This window comes from Somniosus microcephalus, chromosome 18, assembly GCF_052327205.1.
Source record: "Somniosus microcephalus isolate GS21.2 chromosome 18, FLI_Smic_1.0, whole genome shotgun sequence".
Classification (NCBI taxonomy): domain Eukaryota; kingdom Metazoa; phylum Chordata; class Chondrichthyes; order Squaliformes; family Somniosidae; genus Somniosus; species Somniosus microcephalus.
In genome coordinates this window covers 17,319,482-17,340,379 of record NC_141004.1, presented here as the reverse complement: position 1 = coordinate 17,340,379, position 20,898 = coordinate 17,319,482, and the positions used below count along the sequence as shown (strand labels likewise).

The window sequence follows — 20,898 nt, the reverse complement described above, 5'->3', positions numbered from 1 at the left end:
ACCTTAAATATATTCAATGACCCAGCCTCCACAGCTCTCTGGGGAAGAGAATTCCAAAGATTCATGACCCTCTGACGAAATTCCTCCTCATTTCCAATTTAAATGGGTGACCCCATATTCTGAAATTATGCCCCCTAGTTCTAGATTCCCCCACGAGGAGAAACACCCTCTCAGCATCTACCCTGTCCAACCCCCTCAGAATCTTATATGTTTCAATAAGATCCCCTCTCATTCTTCTAAACCCCAATGAGTATAGGCCCAACCTGCTCAACCTTTCTTCATAAGACAACCCCTTCATCTCCGGAATTAACCCCGTGAACCTTCTCTGAACTGCCTCTAATGTAAGTATATCCCTCCTTAAATAAGGAGACCAAAACTGTACGCAGTACTCCAGGTGTGGTCTCACCAACGCCCTGCACGGTTGTAACAGGACTTCCCGGCTTTTAAACTCCATTCCCTTTGCAATAAAGGCCAACATTCCATTTGCCTTCCTAATTACTCGCTGTACCTGCAGGCTAACTTTTTGTGATTCATGTACAAGGACCCCCAGATCCCTCTGTACCGCAGCATTTTGTAATCTCTCCCCATTTAAATAGCCCTGCAAATGTTTTTCTCCTTCAAGTTCCTTTTGAAAGTTACTACTGAATCGGCTTTCACCACCCATTTGGGAAGGGTATTTCCAGATCAATGCAACTCGCTGTGTCAAAGAATTTATCCTCATCTCGCCTCTGATTCTTTTGCCAATCACCTTAAATCTGTGTCCTCTGGTTGCCGACCCTTCTGCCACTGGAACCAGTTACTCCTCATTTACTCAATCAAAGCCCTTTGATTAGAATGAAGAGAGCGGAAGGGTTGTGCACAACAGAACGAAATGCAAGGGTTCGCAGAGATTAGCTAACAATGTATGGGCACGGGAGAAGGGGAATAGCCTCCACTTAACTTCAGCACGCCAAGCTCAGGTGGACATATGCCAAGGCACTGCAAAATGACCACAAAAAAAAATAGGCTGTTGCAACACTCCTCGTGAATACTTGACGATTTTCATTTCCAAATTATTTAAAACTTAGGACGCTGACAATCATGCACGAGAGCGACTTGACTTTTATGCCGGGCTGATTGCAAAGCGGTGACCAGCCTGTTCTGATCACACTTTGTCTGATAATCGTTCCTGTGAAGCGCCTTGGGACGTTTGGCTACGTTAAAAAGGTGCTATATAAATGCAGAAAACGCTGGAAAAACTCAGCAGGCCAGGGCAACATCCGTGGAGAGAGAAACAGAGTTAACGTTTCAGGTCGAAACCCTTCGTCAGAACTGAGAAAAAGGCAGGAAATGAAACAGATTAAAAGGTCAGTTTGGGGGCTGGGAAATGGGGCCTTTTAATCAGTTTCATGTCCTGCTTTTTTTCTCAGTCCTGACGAAGGGTCTTCGACCTGAAACGTTGACTCTGTTTCTCTCTCCACGGATGCTGCCTGGCCTGCTGAGTTTTTCCAGCGTTTTCTGTTGTTATTTCGGATTTCCAGCATCCGCAGTTTTTTGCTATCCTATATAAATGCAAGCTGCTGTTGTGTAGCAGCAATGCTAGGCTGGTGCAAGTCACAAAAATCTAATGGCTTCTCGTGATCCTCAGGAGATAGCCAGTGTCTCACCAGTCACCGAGTCGAGCTCAACATAGGCGAGACTAGGCGTGCAGTCTCAATGCAGTTTCTACCGGGCACAGCACAAAAACTGCCCCCCATGTAGTTGGCGCAAAGTGGCAACCTCACTTAGGTAAGGCTACAGGGTGTCCACTGTGAGACAGGGGAAAGATGCCACACTAGTGCGGTGGATCTCCGTAACCACCTCCAGCCCTGCAACCGGCCGAGATCTTGGCGCTCCTCCAATTCTGGCCTCTTGCGCATCCCCGATTTCCGTCGCCCCACCACTGGCGGCCGTGCCTTCAGCTGCCTCGGCCCTAAGCTCTGGAATTCCCTCCCAAAACCTCTCTCTCCCCTCCTTTCAGACACTCCTCAAAACCGACCTCTTTGACCAAGCTTTTGGTCACCTGTCCCAATATCGCCTTATATGGCTCGGTGTTCGATGACGCTCCTGTGAAGCGCCTTAGGGTGTTTTTACTACGTTAAAGGCGCTATATAAATGCAAGTTGTTGTTGTTGCTGCGGATATGCTCTTTGGAGGCTGGAGCGGAGCAAAAGGGAGCTTTACTCTGCTTCTAACCGTGTTATATACCTGACGCGGGAGCACTCGATGCTGAAATGGAGTGTGTTCCATTTCTCAGTAATAGGAGCCCACCACCTTGTTCAACACAAAAAGTCACTCAAGAATGCAGAGAGAACAAGAGCACACAAAACAATTCAGTATTATAGAAGCTCCAAGAGCTCATGCACAAACAACATCCATTGCACTGTCTCTTGCAAACGATGCAGGTCCAATAGCTTGACAGGATTAATATAAATCGAATATCATTTAATCCTTATTTTGACCAACAGGTATGAGATACTTGCTACCTGTGGGCATGAGAACAAGGACTGCAGGGTGGATGAGCAAACTGACCATGACAGGAGGCCATTCAAGTGGGGGGAGTGAAAAGGAATGTGGTAGTGGTAGGGGACAGTATAGTCAGAGGGATAGATACTGTTCTCTGCAGCCGCGAGTTCCGAAGGTTGTGTTGCCTGCCCGGTGCCAGGGTAAAGGATGTCTCCTCACGGCGGGAGAAGAATTTGGAGTGGGAGGGGGAGGATCCAGTTGCCGTGGTCCATGTAGGAACCAACGACATAGGTAGAACTAGGAATGAGGTTCTGTTGAGAGAATTTGAGGAGCTAGGGCCGAAATTAAAGTGCAGAACCTCACAGGTAATAATCTCTGGATTGTTACCTGAGTCATGTGCAAATTGGTATAGGGACAAACAGATTAGAAGGTTAATTGCGTGGCTCAAAGAGTGGTGTGGGAGGCAGGGGTTTCAATTCATGGGGCACTGGCACTAGTACTGGGGAAAGAGAGTTCTGTGGGGACGGGCTCCACTTAAACCGGGCTGGAACCAGTGTCCTGGCGAACTGAATAACTAGGCAGTAGATAGAGCTTTAAATTAGTGAAGGGGTGGGGAGTGGGAGAATTCAAGAAAGGGTAAATTCAAAAGCAGTAAGAGAAATGTCAAGGCTGTCAAGCAGAGTAACGATCTGGGTAAAGATAAGCAGAGCGAGTCTGGAAGGGACAGAAAGATTAATAAAGGTAATAGGGCATTAGTGACATCAGGAAAAAATTAAAGCTAAAGGCACTATATCTGAATGCACAAAGCATTCGCAACAAAATAGATGAATTAATAACGCAGATAGAAATAAATGGGTTTAATTTAATAGCCATTACAGAGATGTGGTTGCAGAGTAACCAAGGTTGGGAACTAAATTAGAAGAGACAAGCAGAATGGAAAGGGAGGCAGGGTAGCCCGGATAATAAAGGAGGGAATAAAGACAAGAGAGAGAAAGGATCTTGGCTCGGAAGAAAAATGTAGAATCAGCTTGGGTGGAGCTAAGAAACAACAAGGGGCAGAAAACACTAGTGGCAGTAGCCTATAGGCCCCCAGCAGTGGTTGTTGTAGTATCGGGCAGAGTATAAATCAGGAAATTAGAGATGCATGTAACAAGGGTAATACAGTAATCATGGGGGACTTTAGCTTTCATATAGACTGGGCAAACCAAATTTGCAGAAATAGTGCAGAGGAAAAGTTCATGGAATGACTTCAAGATAGGTTCCCTGATATACTGATCTAGAAAACTAAGAGGGTATTTTAGATCTAGTACTGTGCAATGAGACTCGGTTAATTAATAACCTTGTAGTAAATGAGTCTCTGGGGAGCAGTGATCATAATATGATAGAATTTTATGTTGAGTATGAGTGTGATTTAGTTGAGTTTGAGTGTGATTTAGTAAAGTCCCAAATTAGGGTCTTAAACAAAGCAAACTACGTAGGTATGAGGGGTGAGTTGGCTAAGGTAGGTTGGGAAACTAGATTTAAAAATGACAGTAGAAAAGCAATGGCAAACATTTAAATAATTCATAATTTGCATTACAACAAATATACATTCCCTTAAGGAATAAAAACACCACGGGAAAAATGGTCCAACTGTGGCTAACAAGAGAAATTAAAAGAACCAAGGCTCTAGCGAGAATGAGGGACTGAAAGAAATTCTAGAATTGTTACCTTCTGATCCGCGGGAACCAATGTAACCCCACTATTTAAGAAAGGAGGGAGAGAGAAAACGAGGAACTACAGACCAGTTAGCCTGACATCAGTAGCAGCGAAAATGCTAGAATTTATTATTAAAAGGGCTTGGTAACAGGGCACTTAGAAAATTATAATAGGATTGGGCAGAGTCAACATGGATTTATGAAAGGGAAATCATGTTTGACAAATCTGAGTTTTTTTGAGGTTGTAACTAGCGGAATAGATAAGGGGGAACCAGTGGATGTGGTGTATTTGGATTTTCAGAAGGCATTCGATAAGGTGCCACACAAGAGGTTATTAAACAAAATTAGGGCTCATGGGATTGGGATAATACACTAGCATGGAGTGAGGATTGGTTAACGGACAAAAAACAGAGTAGGAATAAACAGGTCATTTTCGGGTTGGCAGGCTGTAACAAGTGGGGTACTGCAAGGATCAGTGCTTGGGCCTCAGCTATTCACAATCTACATCAATGATTTGGATGAGGGGACCAAATGTAATATATCCAAGTTTGCTGATGATACAAAGCTGGGTGGGAATGTAAGTTGTGAGGAGGATGCAAAGAGGCTTCAAGGGATATAGACAGGCAAAGTGAGTGGGCAAGAACATGGCAAATGGAATATAATGTGGAGAAATGTGAGGTTATCCACTTTGGTAGGAAAAATAGAAAAGCAGAGTATTTTTCAAATGGTGAGAGATTGGGAAATGTTGGTGTTCAGAGGGACCTGGGTGTCCTTGTACACGAATCACTGAAAGTTAACATGCAGGTACAGCAAGCAATTAGGAAAGCAAATGGTATGTTGGCCTTTATTACAAGAGGATTTGAGTATAAGAGTAAAGACATCTTACTGCAATTATATAGGGCCCTGGTGAGACCACATCTGGAGTATTGTTTACAGTTTTGGCCTCCTTACCTAAGGAAAGATATACTTGCCAAAGAGGAAGTGCATGAAGGTTCACCAGACTGGTTCCTGGGATGGGGGGGATTGTCCTACGAGGAGAGATTGAGTAGACTAGGCCTATATGCTCTAGAGTTTAGAAGAATGAGAGGTGATCTCATTGAAACATACAAAATCATTACAGGGTAGATGCAGGGAGGATGTTTCCCCTGGCTGGGGAGTCTAGAACGAAGGGTCACAATCTCAGAATAAGTGGTCAGCCATTTAGGACTGAGATGAGGAGAAATTTCTTCACTCAGAGGGTGGTGAATCTTTGGAATTCTCTACCTCAGAGGGCTGTGGAGGCTCAGTCGTTGAGTATATTCAAGACAAGAGAGCGATAGATTTTTGGATATTAAGGGAATCAAGGGCTATGGGGATAGTGCAGGAAAGTGGAGTTGTGGTCGAAACATAGAAACATAGAAGATAGGAGCAGGATCGAGCCTGCTCCGCCATTCAATGAGATCATGGCTGATCATCCAAACTCAGTACCAAGATCAGCCATGATCTTATTGAATGGCGGAGCAGGCTCGAGGGGCCGAATGGCCGACTCCTGCTCCTATTTCTTATGCAAAGTAACAAATGCACTATTTACTGATTGCCAAAATGAGTAAACCCCTACTTTACACCCACATTCTGTAAACAAGCCAAATAACTTAAGTGAAATAGAAAACTTACAGTTGGGACATGAATTACCCCAGCACATGTGTAACATCATGACCTCACAGTGACGCAGTGTCCGTGCCCTTTGCTAAAGGTCACACCTTTTTTTTCAAGGTACAGCGTCCTCTAGGGGACAGGAGCAGCAAGTGCTGGGTTGCAGACTGTGGAAACAACCACTGTCAAAATACAGTCATTTGCCAAAAAAAAACTAATAAAATATAAATTACCCATATTTCTACATTAAAAAAATAGCAAAGAAATTACTAAATTGTAAAGATCACAGACTCTTCAGCAAAACAGGCGTACTTTTCAGTTTTTCCCCAGCTCATCTCATTGTATTCCAATATTAAATTTGTACATTAAGTGAAATCCTTTTGTCAGATTCTAAATTGAAATGTAGAGTTTTCGCCCCGACAAGAATCGACATACTGAACAAACGCGAATGTCATTTGGCAGAAATAATATTATCAACGGGATGAAAAGTCACCGACCCGAAACGCTAACTCTGTTTCTCTCTCTCCGCAGCCACTGCCTGACCTGCCGAGTGTTTTTCTTTTGGGGCAGCATTTTCTGTTTTTATTTCAGAGTTCTGCGGTATTTTGCTTTTCGCGCTTGGAGTTTTTCCGATGGGTAAACAGCTGGGACACGAGTTCGCTCGGTGGGGACAGATTGTTCGTTTTATTACCGCGAAGGATCAGATGAACGGAGTGTGATGATACCCACGCGTGTGTGAGTGTGAATGTGTGGTAAACAGATAAAGTGGAGACAGCACAGAGCTGGTAGTGTGCGAGGGTGCGACTGCCTACAAGGCATCCATCAGAGTAAGTGCGGCACAAGTGGGAAGAAACACAGAGCATTATGCACCAAGTAGGATGCAATAAAGCAATGATGTGTTGCTTTTCAAAGGACTGTGATTCAACTACAGGAAACTCTCGATTTACCAGCACCTAAATAACCGGAAATCTCGGTTAACCGGCAAAATTCAGGAGTAGGTTCAGGTAAGTTTTACTTCATATTAGTGGCCGTTCCTCGATCTGTGGCCGTGCAACCGGGGTTCCTGCACATGTTGCTAAGCAACAGGGACGCTTGGTCTGTGGCCGGGGTTCCTGCACATGTTGCTAAGCAACAGGGAAGCCTGGATTTGTTGCTGTGCACGGAGCTCTCGTACCTTTTAACTATACCTCTCTAATCCGGGCTTGTTGATAAACCGGCACCACGCCGGTCCAGGATAAAAGAGTTTCCTGTACGTTCAATATTTAAACAGACCTTTATTTAGCAAGGAATGAGAGAGGCTGGAGCCCACTCAGTCCAGCCTCGCTGCAATTTGGTACTCTATTTATTTATTTATTCAAAAATAAAACGTTAATTAACGATATCTTCATCAACCCGTGACGTCACCTGCACAGAAAGGCACACAAATCCAGCGAACATAGTCGCAAAATAAAGCTGAACCAATTAAGGAGAAGTTACCCAGTCACTGTGTGCACGAACCTGGGGTTGGAAAGCTGCTTGAACTCAACTCAACTCAGAGCGAGAAGCAGACGAGCGACTCGGTTCGCAGTCTCTGGCCCCAACTGCAAGTATCTTTGGGATTTGGCTCGGAATTCTGTCCCAGGTTAGTGATCAGCCCCAACTCTTCTAAATTGATATACAGGAAACTTTGTATTATCCGGAGGTTAACTGTCCGGAATGCTCGAGCCACCGGCAAAAATCAGGAGCCGTTTCGTTAGGTTTTTTTTCTTTTCGTTGCTTTTTTCTCTCAACAGTCAAGCTCTGCAAGGTCTCGCTGAAGAGATGCTTGCAAGGTACGGCCGACTGTTTAGAAGCTGTTGCTAAGCAACAGGGTTTGTTGCCAGATACAGAGCTCAAAATCTCCGTATGTTTCAACATTAGCGCTGGTTTGTCCGGCAGTTTTGATGGGACGGCAACAGCTCGGTCCCGTCGGTGCCGGATAGCACAAAGTTTCCTGTAGTTGGTGAAATGTGTGGGTTTTTTTTTTTTTTTTTTAAAAACCACGTGCGTCAGAGGCTGCAGCAGAAACGCTTTGTGACAGCTGTCCCTGCTTTATAACGGGGTTCTCACCTTCCTTTTCATTGTAGATGATATTCTTGCAAAGGAGGTCATTATGGCAAAGGACGGTGGGAGAGTTCAGCTCCGACAGGTACTCTTTCATCCATGCCATTTCCTTCTCCAGCGTGTACAAAGGCGGCACTTTCTTCTGAATCCTGAGGCAAAGTAAAACATTAAAAAAAATTAGTTTAGATGGGAACCCCCCGGGATGAATTAGTCAGGATCCTGCAAGACACCACTTGCGCTCCCTCCCTCCCCGCACCACCCCAATTTTCTCCAATCTTTCCAAGATCCCTGCTGGGGGCCACTTGCCAAATGGCCATTAGTCATGTGCGACCCCAATAGAGGGTGTTGGCAGCTGAGCCCCATTATACGGAGAGAAAAAATTATTTCTTTAGAAACTGTTAGGACTTTTTTTTTTTTTTTTTTAAATATTCGTTCCTGGGATGTGGGCATCGCTGGCGAGGCCAGCATTTATTGCCCATCCCTAATTGCCCTCGAGAAGGTGGTGGTGAGCCGCCTTCTTGAACCGCTGCAGTCCGTGTGGTGAAGGTGAAAGCACCCAGCTGGATATATACACGAATGATCTGGACTCGGGAGTCGAGGGAACAACATTGATAAAAATTATAAAAGACCGCAGAAAGACATAGGCTAGCAGGGTGGGAGATGCCGTTCAAGGTAGCAAAATGTGAAGCAATACATTTTGTAAGTAAAAAGAAAAGGGGATGGAAATGTGCCTTAAATGGTCAAGTTTTTTTAAATGGAGCAGAGGAGCCTTGGTGCATGGATACAGGTCATTGAATGGAGGCAGTGCAAGTAGCGAAGACCATAAAAAGGGCGCACAGCAATGTTCCCTCGAAGCTGGGCGGCCGCGCGGCTCTCTGCTGGTCCCACGCTGCCCAGGACCGGCTTTTGATGTTAAATTTCGCGCATGTGTGACACTGTGAATGGGCCGCGCACCCAAAAAAAAAAAACCTTAGGTGGAACATCGACACACACAACCCCTTGGTTTTGTGTATAGATGCATCGAATATCACCGAATATACAAAGCATACACTTTATCGTACAGCAACGTTCCCGCTAAGCTAGCGTCTGGAGGTCCCGCGCAGGCTGCTCACCGGCTTATACGTGGAAGAAACCGCGCACATGCGTGAAAATTTGAACTGGCCACGCAGCCAGTTAGAGGGAACATTGCTGTACAGTCTATAATTAGAACATACTATATACACAGAATGTAGCTGTAATACTCCATACGGGTTAGGGTCCTTTACTCAATGCAATCTTGTTTCCTGAACGGATTTAAAAATCACAATTCTCTAATCCTGATTACAGCACAATTATTTAATCCATTAACCACTTGCATCAGCTGATGGAAATGTTCACCTAGAGCTGTGGCTAATGACGTAAGAAAACTACTAGGCACTTGGTCGGAGTATTAAACAAGACTTTAATCAACTGGTTTTCAACATGGAGATCTAGTTGTGTCCTTCACTAGTTCCTGTTAAAGAATGTCCTGAGCAAGCTGGGCCCATGCCCGAGTATTTATACTCTCCCTGGACAGCGCCACCAGCAGGCCGCCCAGTATTACTTCATAAGTCATTTCCACATGAATGACAAAATCATGTCAGCTAACAACAAGCTTGAGGCAGGGAATGGTACAACACCAATACTGGAGAGAATGCTCGCACAAACTTACAGACTGTCGCAACCTTAGAGCAGGGGATGGTATGGCACTAATACGGAAGGCGTACGCTCACTTTAAGCCCGCTAGCTAAGGCATTTGTTAGTCTGTATGAATCAGCAGCAATGTTCCCTTTCATTTTATTTTTGGGTGCGCGGCCCCTTCAGAATACCGCGCATGTGTGGTTTTTCCTATTTAAAAGCTGAGGAGCTGGCTGCACGGGAGCTGCAGAGCGCCGCCTAGTCGTACAGCTTAAGGGAACACTGATCTCATTCTTGTTTTTTAAAAAATCCAAAAACTTTAATATGTTATAAATGCACTCAAAAAAAATGAATTAAAAACCATTAAAAGCTTTGCACTAGGATTAATGTAACCAAGCGATTTCATAACTGTCCACTCACGATTTGCCACTTTTCTCTAAAGATTCATTGTCTTCCTCCACTCCCATACTTCTCATTCATTGCTTTTCGCTAATGACTGTGGAGTCACTGTTTATTCAGCAGCGCAAGGGTTTCTTAATGTTTAACTGTATAGAGAAGCTGCTTATTCAATAGGACAAGCGTTTTGCACTGTAACTGTATGAAATCACTAAATATTCAGCAGGGTAAAGGTCTCTCTGTACGGAGTCACTATATATTCAGCAGGGTAAAGGTCTCTCTGTACGGAGTCACGATATATTCAGCAGGGTAAAGGTCTCACTGTACGGAGTCACTATATATTCAGCAGGGTAAAGGTCTCACTGTACGGAGTCACTATATATTCAGCAGGGTAAAGGTCTCTCACTGTACGGAGTCACTATATATTCAGCAGGGTAAAGGTCTCGCACTACAGAGTCACGATATATTCAGCAGGGTAAAGGTCTCACTGTACAGAGTCACGCTATATTCAGCAGGGTAAAGGTCTCACTGTACGGAGTCACTATATATTCAGCAGGGTAAAGGTCTCTCACTGTACGGAGTCACTATATATTCAGCAGGGTAAAGGTCTCGCACTACAGAGTCACGATATATTCAGCAGGGTAAAGGTCTCACTGTACAGAGTCACGCTATATTCAGCAGGGTAAAGGTCTCACTGTACGGAGTCACTATATATTCTGCAGGGTAAAGGTCTCTCACTGTACGGAGTCACTATATATTCAGCAGGGTAAAGGTCTCTCACCATGGTTGACCACATACCTGGTATTTTTAGCTTGAGGCGTAAACTCAGAGGAGACGAGAGCCATATACTTTCGCATTTTCACCCAGAGGTTGGATTTAGGAATACAACCATTGTGGGCATGAATAGAATGAATCCTTGCCAGTTCTGTCGCTATGAGCCTGCAAAGAGGTGTAAATCATGCACATTATTCAAACAAATCAATCCCGAAAATAGTTTACAGACACCGTCCCATTTATCAAGGCATTGGTGAATCTCTGTCTCGTCAACTCCACACTGAAGTGCTCCAATAGGAAAGGATTTGCCTTTATACAGCGCCTTTCACGACCTCAGGATATCCCAAATGCTTTACAAACAATGAAGTACTTTTTGAAGTGTAGTCACTGTTGTAATGTAGGAAACGCGGCAGCCAATTTGCACACAGCAAGCTCCCACAAACAATGAGGTAATAACCAGATAATCTTTTTTTTTGATGGGTCAAATCATAAAATGGAATGGACTCCAGACACAGTAGAAAGATGTCACAAGGCAGAAAATAGACACCGAGCCGAAGGAGGAGATTAGGAAAACTTGGTTAGAGGTGGATTTTAAGAAGGGTCTTGCTAGGAGGAGAAAGCGAGAGAGAGAGAGTAGTAGAGGAGGATGGAATTCTAGAGGATGGAGTCCAGGTGGATGAAGGCATGATCGCCATTGGTGAAATGAAGGGTTGCACAAGAGGTTGTAGTCAGGGAACAGAGATAGGGAGGAGAGAGACCATGGAGGGCTCTTGATAATAGTACCATGGAGCAGATCTAGGTGCAGGTTGTAGTCCCGCAGAGCAGTCCAAGTGTAGATTCTCTGGTCCCACGCCACACAGTCCTTGACCAGCAGTGCCACAGGGCAGATCCAGGTGCAGGTTCAAGTCCCACGCTCCACAGCTCAGGATCCGAGCCACGTTGCAGCAAGGACGTGCCGAGTGGAGGATGCAGCTTACGCCCATCTAAAAACAGAGAGAGGAGTTCTGCAGAGATATCGACAGCTGGTTGGTCGCAGGCACGTCCTGGCAGCTGGCGACTGCAACCGGCCTGGTAGACGGGCAGGCCAATGGCTGCTCACCTGCAGAAGCATTGGGCCAGGGAGAACCAAGAAATAAAAAAGAGTTAAAACTAACAGCCTTAAAAAAATAAAGGGGGGGGGGGAATTAACCAAAAATGCAGGTCAAATGAAACCTGGGCCTAAATGGTTAATCCAAGCATATAAAAAAATATATTTTGTACGGTTTGAAAGAAAAATTAGGAGCTTGTAAAACCAACTTAAAAACTGCTAGATGGATAATCAGCCCTGGAGAGAGAAAACAAGAAAAAAAGGACTAACGAGGAGTTAAAATGTAGTTCAGTGAACAAACTATTAAAACACTGCAAGAGGGAAGAGGGGCGAAATGGAGAGAACAGCACAGCAGTTTGCTTAAACCGTAGAAAACTGTGGTAATTGGTGGAAGACGATAGGAGAACAGAGACAAAATGGCCAGAAAAAAAAGAGAATATTTATAAGCCAACAGGCAGAGTCGAAGTGGGGGTGGCTGTGGTTGAATATTTTCACAGTTCATTAAGTACCAGGAGGCTGGAAAAATAGCTAATCTTAGTTCAGTTAACTTGCCAACACGCTCCAGGGAATCATGGGTCAGTCATCCGACAGCTACAGTAGAAAAAGAAAGATTTGAGTCGATTATACAGCAAGCAGATCAGCGAGCGTGTAACAAGAGAAAAGGGGGGACGAGTCCGAGTCAGCATGGGCTTACGAAAGGTGGGTCATATGTCTGACATTTACTGGAACTCTTATGTGGATGTAACGGAATTGGACGACAAGTTTAAAAAAAATTAATTCCCTGGATGCGGGCGTCGCTGGCAAGGCCGGCATATAATCGCCCGTCCCTAGTTGCCCTTGAGAAGATGGCGGTGAGCCGCCTTCTTGAACAGTTGCAGTCCCCGTGTTGAAGGTGATCCCGCGGTGCTGTTAGATAGGGAGCTTTAGGATTTTGACCCAGCGACGATGAAGGAACGGCGATACATGTCCCAAGTCGAGTGTTCAGCTGTCATTGTGTATCTTGGCTTTAACGAGTCATTCGCTAAGGTCAGAGTCAAATGATAAATAAATAAAAGGAAATAAAGAATAATGATCATGGGGATCGTCCTAATTTGCCAGCTCTGACTGGTGGTGCAGCACAAGGTCTGTCCAGTGAGCTCTGCTATTCATAAAATGAAGCAACGCCTAGGTTTTCAAAGTGCATGAAAAGCAGGATATTTGAAGCAAAGGGATGGCATTTAGAGATACTCAGAGTTTTGGCAACTGGGAAGATGAATCACCAATTACATTTTGGCTCAGTGGGTAGCACTCTCGCCTCCGAGTCAGAAGGTTGTGGGTTCAAGTCCCACTCCAGAGACATGAGCACAAAAATCTAGGCTGACACTCAGTGCAGTGCTGCACTGCCAGAGGTGCCGTCTTTCGGATGAGACGTTAAACCGAGGCCCCGTCTGCTCTCTCAGGTGAACGTAAAAGATCCCGCGGGCCCAATATTTATCCCTCAATCAACATAACAAAATCAGATGATCTGGTCATTATCAATTGCTGTTTGTGGGAGCTTGTTGTGCGCGAATTGGCTGCCGTGTTTCCCACATTACAACAGCGAGGACACTTCAAAAGTACTTCATTGGCTGTAAAGCACTTTGGGACATCCTGAGGTCGTGAAAGGCACTATAGAAATGCAAGTCTTTGTTTTTTTTTAATTATGGAAAAACAGACGGTAATATGGAAAGAACAAAAAGAACAAACTTGCATTTATATAGCGCCTTTCACATCCTCATGACGTCCCAAAACACTTCACAGCTAAAGAGTTACTTTTGAAGTGTCGTTTTGAAGGCAAACCCGGCAGCCAATTTGCCCACCCCAGGCCCCACACATACACAGCGAACAGATAAATGACCAGCAAGTTATGATGATCTGGAATGCGCTGCCTGAAAGGGCGGTGGAAGCAGGTTCAACAGTAGCTTTCAAAAGGGAATTGGATATATACTTGAAAAGGAAAAAAATTGCAGGGAAGTGGGACTAATTGGTAGCTCTTTCAGGGGGCCGACACAGGCACAATGGGCCGAATGGCCTCTTTCTGTGCTGTATGAATCCAGGCTATAAAACACACAAGATGGATCTTGGATCGCGAGTTGCTCATTTTATACTTTAATGAGGCTGCGTGCCTCAGATTTTCTCTCACTTCCAGCTTTAACCCAGGCCTCGGGAAACCCGGCAGCTAAAGAGAGGCGAGGACTGCTGTGTGGAAGAGAGAAGTGCCTTTCCAGCACTGCTTGTGGGCCAGGAGGAGCAGGAGTACCTTGCCCCCCTGGCCACCCAAGGAAACTCGTTTCTCAGTCCAAGAAATCGGATCCTCATCCCCGCATCGTCGACACTCCCTGCGATCCCCGCCCCACCGCGATCCCCAACCTCTCCGATCCCCCCTACCCTCAAGACCATGCTATACCCAACCCAACCCACCCCCCCCCCTCGTGATCACTACCCCAAGCAGCAGGGAACCTACCTGCTCCTGGGTTGTGGCCTCTGCTGCAGCACTCCCCGCCTGACAGAGAGCCAAGCCTATCAATCAGGCTGGCTTCCGAGCGGGGAATCTGTAAAAAAAAAAAATACATGTACGCTGTGGAGTTACGGGACTTCCAGGTTTCCCCAAGCAGAAATCCTCCCCCCACCACCCCCCCCAGCTTGGCAATCCCGCCCCAGTAAATATCGGGGCCATTGGGTCGTCACACGCACAGTAGAAACACAAGTTTTTTCTTTTTCAATCACCCCCCTTCTGGCTCCAGCACAATCAGTTGCCTCAGCAACACAAAAGACCCTTGTCCCAAATACCACCACCGACTCGGAATTTAACGACTTCAACTGCACAAAAAAAAAAGCGGTTCAGTTGCAAAAGCTGCTTCAGTTGCTTTGTAAATTTGCTACCAAAGTTTGAGCTTTGCGGTCGCACAGGAGCAGGGCGTAAAACCCACCCCCTACGCTGCGCCTCTGATACTTTTCTCCTCGGCACGGATCACGTCAGCTTATGGTCACGTGGGTACTGGTGGTAGGCAATGTGCCGGTGAAAGCGCGCAGGCGGAAAGCTCCTGCGTGCAGGCCGCTCACCGGCTTTTACATTGCAAGTACAAAAGCAAAAAATACTGCGGATGCTGGAAATCGGAAATAAAAACAGAAAATCCCGGCAACACTCAGCAGGTCAGGCAACACCTGCGGAGAGAGAAACAGAGTCAATGTTTCGGGTCGATGACCCTTCGTCAGGACTGGAAAACGTTGGAGATGTAACAGGTTTTTAAGCAAGTGCAGGGACGGGGAAAGGGAGGGGGGAGGAGAGAACAAAAGGGAAGGTCTGTGATGGGATGGAAGGCAGGAGATTAAAAGACAAAAGGGATGACGGTGCGAGGCGAAAGGTGGTGGTAATGGGACAAGTTAAGAAACAAAAGATGAGTCTAGATGAGGTGTAAACGGCACTGGCAGAAATCAACAAAAAAAATAGGGGCAGAGATTATGGTCTGAAATTGTTGAACTCAATGTTGAGTCCAGAAGGCTGTAAAGTGCCTAATCGAAAGATGAGGTGCTGTTCCTCGAGCTTACGCGGAGCTTCATTGGAACAGTGCAACACAGATGCCGCCTGACCTGCTGAGTATTTCCAGCATTTTCTGTTTTTATTTTACGCTGTAGGTACCGCGCATGCGCAGAAATTTAAAGGGACCGCACATTAAAAGAAACAGGCCGCACAGAACAAAGCGCCGCTCACAGGGAACAGTGGTGGTAGGCCTCCAGTACCACGAGCAACCTTAACACAGACAAACATCGCAAGGCCCTTCACATGTAGGAAACAGATGCCAAGATAAAGGTGAGAGCAAGACCAAAATATTAGTCAAAGAGGTGACTTTTAAAGGAGGTGCTTAAAAGAATCAAAGGGTTAGGGTTAGGTCATGAATGGTGCCATAAAAAATGCACATGCGTTCTGTAGAAAGTTAAGAATGTTAGCAACCGCAATAAATATCATTCTCAATATAGCTATTCTCATTGGTTTGCTCTCAAGACTTAATAGTTAAGGCAGGTGATTTGGCCTAGTGCTACATCCCATGGATTCAACCTCCCCTCAAAGTTGGCCTAGTTTCTGGATGTTATTGGTTCAGTGTGAGCCAGTCCCTCAGAAGCCTTCCAAGCGTGAATTGCCTCAGCACTGATGTGGCCGGAACTGATACCGAAATTGGAGTTATTGCTTAGTGTGGTTGCCAGAATGACAACAATTAACAATATAAAGCACTGTGAGAGCCAGCTTCCCAAACCACGCACTGCAGACCATTCACATTCCTTCATGAGAGGCAGCCAGAGATTACTGCTCATTTTCAGGGACTCGGGAGGTCTTAACTGGTAGATCTCGAATACAACGATTCAATCTGACAATTAAAAAACCCTCCACTCAGTTCCAAGGCCCTTAATGATACAGTTGTGGGGCGTCTTTGCAGTCTTTCAGATGGTGGCAGAGTTTATGCTGCTTTGCCTTGCGCGGAGGATCCACCCATTGCATCTTGTGGGCCAACACGATCAGCTGTGGCTCAGCACCCTCGCCTCGGAGTCAGAAGGTTGTGGGTTCAAGTCCCACTCCAGAGACTTGAGCACAAAAATCTAGGCTGACACTCCCAGTGCAGTACCGAGGGAGTGCTGCACTGTCGGAGGTGCCGTCTTTCAGATGGGAATGTAAAAGATACTATGGCACTATTTCGAAGACGAGCATGGGGAGTTATCCCTGGCGTCCTGGCCAATATTTATCTCAATCAACTTCACTGGAGAAAAAAAAATTATCGGGTCATTAACACATTGCTGTTTGTGGGAGCTTGCTGTGCGCAAATTGGCACTTTGGGACGTCCGGTGGTCATGAAAGGCACTATATAAATGCAAGTCTTTTTATTTTGCCTGCAGTACTTTCAACTCATTGAACTTTGTTATTTTAAACAATTATAACGTGAGACAGTATTTTAGAGGTAAGTGGAGGTGTGGGTGTGTGTGTGCACTCATCTGACAATGCAATACGCCCCAGTGTTGTACTATGCTTCAGTACAGTACAGAGGGAGCATTGCACTGGCAGAGGTGCCGTCTTTTGAATGAGTTATTAAACGAATATTTACCTGCTCAAGGTAGATGTAAAAGAACCCACGGCACTATTCAAAGAACAGCAAGTTCTCCCGATGTCCTGATCAACATTTATCCCTCAATCAACACCACCAAAAAAATATATAGATTAACTGGTTATACTTCATTCACTGTGGGACCTTGCGGTGTATAAATTGGCTGCTGCGTTTGTCCACATAACAGTGGCTGCATTTCAAATATACTTCATTGGCTGTGAAGCACTTTGGGACACCCCGAGGTCATGAAAGGCGCTATATAAATGTAAGGTCTTTCTTTGCAGCATACTATTGAATTTCACTCGCACACGGTTGTCCAAGGAGGTTATGTGGAGGCCAATTATTCTCCCCAACCCACAATGCGAGGAAGGAGAATTTTTTTTGCTGCGCACGGGCTTTGCAATTGTTTATGGCGATAAACACATGGCAACAGCCACAAAACAGCGCAGCTTCTTGATAACTCATCCTGTTTCTCAATCAAGAACAGTTGGCAGTAGGAGAGGAGTCTCAATGCAGGTTCAACCTATGGCGTTCAAGACATGCGTTCAAACAGTTGGAGCTCCAGTGCGTGCAATGTAAAATCTTCCTTCAGTTCATGTGAGACATCCAGACCCAAACTGTGGAGGTGAATGTGCGGCAAAAATGGGTGCAGGCGGAGAGGGCACTGTCCTACACTGACCTGCCAACTCAGCACCCTCGGCAAGAAATCAGCCTCATGAAAGGCATGGCTCTTTGCTAAAGTCTCTTACCCGAGGAACTGGATGAAGTAGTTGGTGACAAGTGTGACATGTCACTTTGATGTCTAGAGCATTTTAGGCGCCCAGCACCTCACTAGCTACTACATGTAGGTCCTTCAACTTGAAGGCAGATAGCCACCAAAACCTCATGTGGAAACTCTTGAGGCTTGGGACAACAGTGGCACATTTGGTAATCCGATACCCGAGACGGATAGGTCCACAGTACTCTAGGGCAATGTTGATGATTGACAAGCCACCTTGGCTTATTGGTGGAACTTGGAAGGGTTGACTAGGAACTGGGGGCTAGAACTCTTCCCAACCAATTAACCCTGCAAGTCAGTGCTCCAATTGGCTAGGGTGGTCCTGGCTGGACAAGCAACAAGAAGCTTACTCGTCCCTCAACTTGCCAGTTAAACCCCAGCAGTGTCCCCTTGGCTCTTGTAATCCGAAGGCAAGTGAAGTATGCCCACATCGAGAGAGACTCCATACCAGGCAAACAAACTTATGTTCACGAGCTTGTTTTGAAGATGGGTTTCCACACGTTCGATATCCTGCTGACCACGAAAGAAAAAAGGCGACAGTCAAACCAGTTTTTGTCCACACTTTCCACCAATAAGGAAATCAGGAATTTGGGACAGTCCAGACCTTTCACCTCTGTGTCGCAGAGTTCAATGCCAACGATACCCATGAACCCTCCTTCCACAAGGAATATACGCACGCAAACTTACCCCTCTGCATGTTCGTAAACATTCCTTGGGATTTTTATTTCCCTGGAATCAATCACAGTCATAGCCCCTACAGTCCGAGGAATCACAATTGCGTTTATCCTGAGGAACTACCGCCTCTGGGTTTCTCTGCAGCTTCCCATCACACCCGCACCACCCCAAAAAAAAAATGAAGTCTGTGCACAGTTAGATACAAATACAAAAACAAGAAATTAGTTGAGAGAATGTGTGCCCATGCCATGAAAGGAAAGTGATGTGGACAGAGAGATGCTGAAAAGCAGGCAGCAAAGGGCTGTGGTAAATAGATGTTTCTCAGACTGGCAACAGCTCGTGGGCTGCCCCAGGGATTAGTGCCCTGACCACTTGTGTTCTAAATACATAGATCTAATAATAAAATATAAAACTCTTATAGCTGCATGAACTTCCTGTCAACGTTTCCCCATTATAAAATGGCTAGGTCCACTTTTACTGTCTATGTAAACTTGTCACACTGTAATTACACCCTCCACCCAGGGTGTGGCGCTCTAACACCTGTTGCGTTTCCCAGCTCCTCAGCCCAGAACGTAGAGTAACTCCTATGCACCAACCAACTGTACTGCTCCGCTTCCCAAATTATCATACTTTTATTACTTCATTGTAAATAATCTAAAATCAAAATTATATAAAAAGGACAGAATGCATGACTTCAAAATGGCAACCGAGTTATGTCTGTGTGCCTTGGCCCAATGAACCCAATCCTCTAACCCCACTTCATGCGAAGACTACACTTGGTCTTGGTTCCTGGGGTGCAACGCCATGGCTGATGGAATAGTATTCAAAAAACGATGACCCGAGACCTGTATATCACAATTTGCTGATGATACCAAATTGGGAATAGCAACAAATTGCTACCAAGAATGCAAGAGACAAGAGGACGTTAACAGGCTAGTAGAATGGGCAGGTATGTCAATATAGAAATACAAGGCAATACATTTTCAGAATGGAACAATACCTTAAAAAGGAGCCATTTGATGACTTTGTACCGAAAACGGGGAGGCTCGTCAGAAGTGTATAATGAAAATCCAGGCGCAACCACAGAATCATAGAATGGTTACAGCACAAAAGGAGGCCATTCGGCCCGTCGAGCCCGTGCCGGCTCTCTGCAGGTAATGCACATGAATTTCTGACCATTTAAATTAATGGTTGGAAAGACATCTGAATGTCTGATTGGACGAGGACCACAAACTGAAGCACGCAGTTGGGAAGGAAAAAAAAGTAAAATAAAAATGACCCCTTAAATGAACTTCTAATCCAATTAAATTTGATGGACATAATTAGTCATGTCACCAGATACTTCAACTCGCTCCGAAACATTTTATTGTTTAGGAATAATTGAAACGGAGCCAGTTAGAAAGTAGTCTCAGTCCCTGCAATGCATGGCCATCAAAAGCAAGAAAGTATCTCCACAGGATGCGGGCCACCTCCTTGTGGTTTAAGAAATGGGAGTTGAAAGAACAAACAGGTCTACCCTAGTGTAACACATGTTCCTCAACTAGGGGCGTCAGTGGAAGAGCCTCTTGCTCGCCTCCCAGAGAAGATGCCTGCTCTTTCTCCTTTCCCCACCACCGCCCAATCTCCCCAGTTTATCATCATCATAGAATAATAGCAATTACAGTCAATCTCAGTTTGCTCTTGTTGTGATGCTATGTCGAGTCTGTCCAAATGCACATCAGCATTTCCACCACGTAGTTCCTCCACCAAAAAGCCAGAGGATCTGGTCACGTCAGGTCTGGATCAGATCCAAGGCAGCAGAAGTGAAAGGACGACAGCTCTCTGTGTAGTCCACACAGCGCTAACACAATTTTATATATTTATTTAATTTTTGAGTAAAGCTTGGTACCTGAACAGAGCTGGTTCTCGGACATGCTGTGGATCTAGCGCTATCCCATGCATGAACTCGTAACAGAGACCATTCTGAAATGTACAGTAGAGCTTTGGAGCACAACCATTGGCATGCAGGACCTGAAAGCTCTTCAGCTCATTGTCCCGGTCCACAAACAGCTCGGTCTTGTTGCCATAAACTCTCACCAAGACGACATCTTCCATTCTGTTCCCCACATAGCAGCCAACCAGTTTGTTTGTGATTCCATCTGTAAATAACTGGAAGAAATACAGTTGCCGTTAGCCATGCACCTTGTAAAAAAAATTGGGGCAGCACTGTACTGGCAGGCCTTGGTCGAATGACATTCTCGTCTCACATCAGAGTGGACAGTCAGACTATTATAGCTGTTCAATTTTTCTAGCACTGCTTGTAGTACACAGTTCTCATCAGACACACACACTGTTTTGAGTAACAGAGCTTAAAGTCAACTTCTAACTTCCATAAACCCCCCACCCCACCCTGCCCCTTTCTCCTGGGTGAAGCCTCACTGCCATCTCCGCTTACATTTCTCTTTGGGTGCTCACTGCACGGATTCAAACCAAAACCCTGGCACGGACAGTAACCAGCTGTACCTCGATCATCAATCAGAAGATAGGT

General features: G+C 45.4%; 1 protein-coding gene across 1 annotated transcript in view; it reads right to left on the bottom strand.

The window, feature by feature from the left end:
* Positions 1–20,898, bottom strand: part of LOC147105058 (ethanolamine kinase 1-like) — a 60,305-nt gene that overhangs the window by 22,499 nt on the left and 16,908 nt on the right. Inside the window, exons 2-4 of the mRNA XM_086011778.1 lie at positions 20,260–20,519; positions 10,745–10,885; positions 7,901–8,043 (exon numbers count right to left, since the gene is read on the bottom strand). Of these exons, the coding sequence (XP_085867904.1) occupies positions 7,901–8,043; positions 10,745–10,885; positions 20,260–20,519 (544 nt within the window). The remainder of the gene's footprint in view (positions 1–7,900; positions 8,044–10,744; positions 10,886–20,259; positions 20,520–20,898) is intronic.